Source organism: Chinchilla lanigera, unplaced genomic scaffold (genome assembly GCF_000276665.1).
Source record: "Chinchilla lanigera isolate Chin_1 unplaced genomic scaffold, ChiLan1.0 scaffold00094, whole genome shotgun sequence".
Classification (NCBI taxonomy): Eukaryota; Metazoa; Chordata; class Mammalia; order Rodentia; family Chinchillidae; genus Chinchilla; species Chinchilla lanigera.
The window spans coordinates 591,519-594,523 of record NW_004955495.1 but is presented as its reverse complement, the minus strand read 5'-3'; the positions used below and the strand labels follow the sequence as shown (position 1 = coordinate 594,523).

General features: G+C 37.8%; 2 protein-coding genes across 2 annotated transcripts in view; both read left to right on the top strand.

The window, feature by feature from the left end:
* The window catches only part of LOC102022308 (olfactory receptor 18-like), a 6,365-nt gene extending 5,609 nt beyond the window's left edge, over positions 1 to 756 (top strand). Inside the window, exon 2 of the mRNA XM_013505086.1 lies at positions 744 to 756. Within this exon, the coding sequence (XP_013360540.1) occupies positions 744 to 756 (13 nt within the window). The remainder of the gene's footprint in view (positions 1 to 743) is intronic.
* The window catches only part of LOC102019287 (olfactory receptor 7E24-like), a 65,557-nt gene that overhangs the window by 4,502 nt on the left and 58,050 nt on the right, over positions 1 to 3,005 (top strand). The gene's annotated exons all lie outside the window — the stretch shown is intronic.

Sequence of the window (3,005 nt, the reverse complement as noted above, 5' to 3'; positions counted from 1 at the left end):
GTGAGTCCTTGGTTGATCAGCATTGCATGTCTATATCTGTTTTCATGAGAAACCACTTTGAAGATATCAATATGTAATACAACAAGCATTGTTAATTCCCTACCACTTTGTTTGTAACTCCGTACTGTCTGTACTTTTCCTTTGCTATTTTGTAAAATGTTGTCTGTCTTAATATTTTCCTCCTTCTATTTTTAAAATAAAAAAATAAAAAAATAAAAAGGGAGGGTGGAAATTCCTCATATACAAGAAAAGAATCAGAAGTTAATGTCCTCCTGCTCGAATTAAGGACAGTCAACATATGAAGAGGAGTTTAGAAAAATCCCAAAGAAATGGCATTAGATGGCACAGCTACATAATACTTCTTGGTTTCATCTAATGTGTCCTTTACACGCTCTGCTGGTGGACATCCTAGTATCTGAACCCATCTTTTCTCCATAATTTGGTAATTAGAGTGCAAAGTACACAGTAGTCAAACCTCCTGGATGGGAGAGGAAGACTCCTGACCTTTCCATAGCAATTCACTTTTATCTTCTGCTGCCATGGATGAAAATAGATTATATTCCTCAGTTAAAAATATAGACTGGATAAACAAATAACTCAAGAGTATGCTGCCTACAGGAATCTCAGTTCACTGTTAAAGACACACGGGTAGTGAAAAGGGAAGGATAACAATATTGCACACATATGGCAACCAAGAATATAGAGCACTAGTTATACTCATATCAGATAAAACAGATTTTAAGCCAAAAACTTTAAAAGAGAGCAATAAGGGCATTTTACTAGGACAAAAGCATCAAACCAGCATTTACTAACTTTTGGAATGGTAAGTATATATCCATCTAACATGTAAAAAGCAAATATGATTGATCGAAAGGTAGAGACAGATTCCAGTGTAATAGTAGTTTGGGATATCAACACCCTATTTGCATTAATGGACATATCATTCAGAAAAAGTAAACATAGACACTTTTTTTAAAAAGAGTATTAGAAATGATACAGAATTTCAAAAAAACAAGATGATATGAATCCAACAATGGTTATTATATCGCATATTATTGTCTTGAAGGTAATTGTTCAGATTACCAGATATAAGCACATAAATTTGTTCAAAAATATTAAGCATTAACTATTCCTTTCAATAAACCAATAGAAACTAGTAGTACAATATATTTTGTAGAACGAAAAATATAAAAAGCATAAATAGAGCATTTCATCAAAGAGCTACATAATTCACATTTTTCACATCAGTACACAAGATGTTCTTCAGGAAAGTCAATGTAGTACGCCATGCAAAAGGTTAAACATTTTTGGAAAACCTAGAAAAAACTAGCTGAATTGCTGGACCAATATGGTATACATATGAAGAATTTAAAAACTTACACAGAAAAATAAAAACCCATAGAATTGAATCCATAAGAACAAAAGTCTCCTTACAAACCAAAATCCAGGAATGGATGACTATCTATCAACCTATTAAAGCAAGATTAATACCAACTCCAAGCAAAACCTTCCAAAACATTGAAAGGGAAGAAATTCTTCAAACCTCATTCTACAAGATCAGCAATACCCTGATACAGAAAAATAGACAAACAGAACAAAACAAAACAAAAAAACAACTGTAGGAATTATCATTTTTTAACATAGATTCAAAAAATGCTGAAAAACCACCAGACAAAGTAATTTCACAGCACATCAAAACCATTATACCTCACTAGCAATTTGGACTTATTTTCGACGTCTGAGAAGGTTGTGTTGTGTGAAGCAAAAAAGCGACACAACACAGTAACAGAGTGAAGAACAAAAAATACAGTTTTCTAATACACACAGACAAGAAATCATCACTTTTGTATAGAAGGAACACAATTAACCCCCAAAATGAGAAAAATTATACTAAACAGGAAAAATAGAAGGTATTTCCTCTAAGATCTGGAGCAACACAAGGATATCTATTCTCTTTTTTTCTGTATTTTTTCCATTTTATCAATACATGATTGAAACACATACTTGTTAGCTGAGCGCTCACCCTAGTGGCCTCATTTTTAATCTAGGTTTAAAGCCAGCTGGTTTCCTCCTTTCTTCCCTCATTCCATTCTCCAGGCCAAGTTCTGTCTCCTCACTGGCCTTAACCCTGCCGCGTGCTGCTAGCTGGCTGCTGACGTCTTTGCTTCGGGTACTCCTAGTGCCGCTGTCCTTGCTGCATTAATAAATCCTTCTGCCTCCATTGGTCATCTCAGATCATAAATCCTGACCTCTGGATCATAAATTTTAAGCTTTTGATCATAAATTATGACACCTGGGACAAAAAACTAACAACAACGATCACATTCCTCATGGGGAATTGATACATGCATGTATATTTATTTCTTTTTTGGAGATACGGTCCCGGTATGTAGTGTAGGGTGGCCTGGAAATCACAGTGATCCTGCTGTCTCAGTCTTCTGAAGGCCAGGATTACAGGTGTATGCCACCATGCCCAGGCAAATCTTAATTCTTTTTTTTTTTAACCCCTATTCTCTCAACTTCCACTGTTCTCTTCTGTCTCTTGGTCCTCTTCCTTTTTGCAAAAGATATCCCTCCTGTTTGGTGAAAGAAATTATCCCTTACATGTAAAACCCAAAAGCAAGGCAACAAAAGCAAAAATAAAAAAGAGACTGCATCAAATGCAAAAACCGCCACACAACTAGAGAATATATTTTTAAGAGAAGTATATTTTAAAATATATCTAAGGTTCTCCGGGAGCGGCAGGGCTCTTGGGTCCGAGTGTGGGCCGGACTCATACCATCACGATTCCCAGCCGAAAAGCGCCCACAGAGCCAGGTAGGGCCCACCCAATCCCGGAGGCCAGGACGCGAGAACAAAGACCCTGCGGACATTGCAGACTGATTTGCTAGGGGCAGAGAGGCCCAGGGGACGGGCCGGGCGAGCAGGCCCTCTGAGCGGGCCGAGCAGGCTCTCCCAGCCCCCCGCGCCTTGCGCCCAGGCAGCGAGTTCTCCGGGAGCTGCAG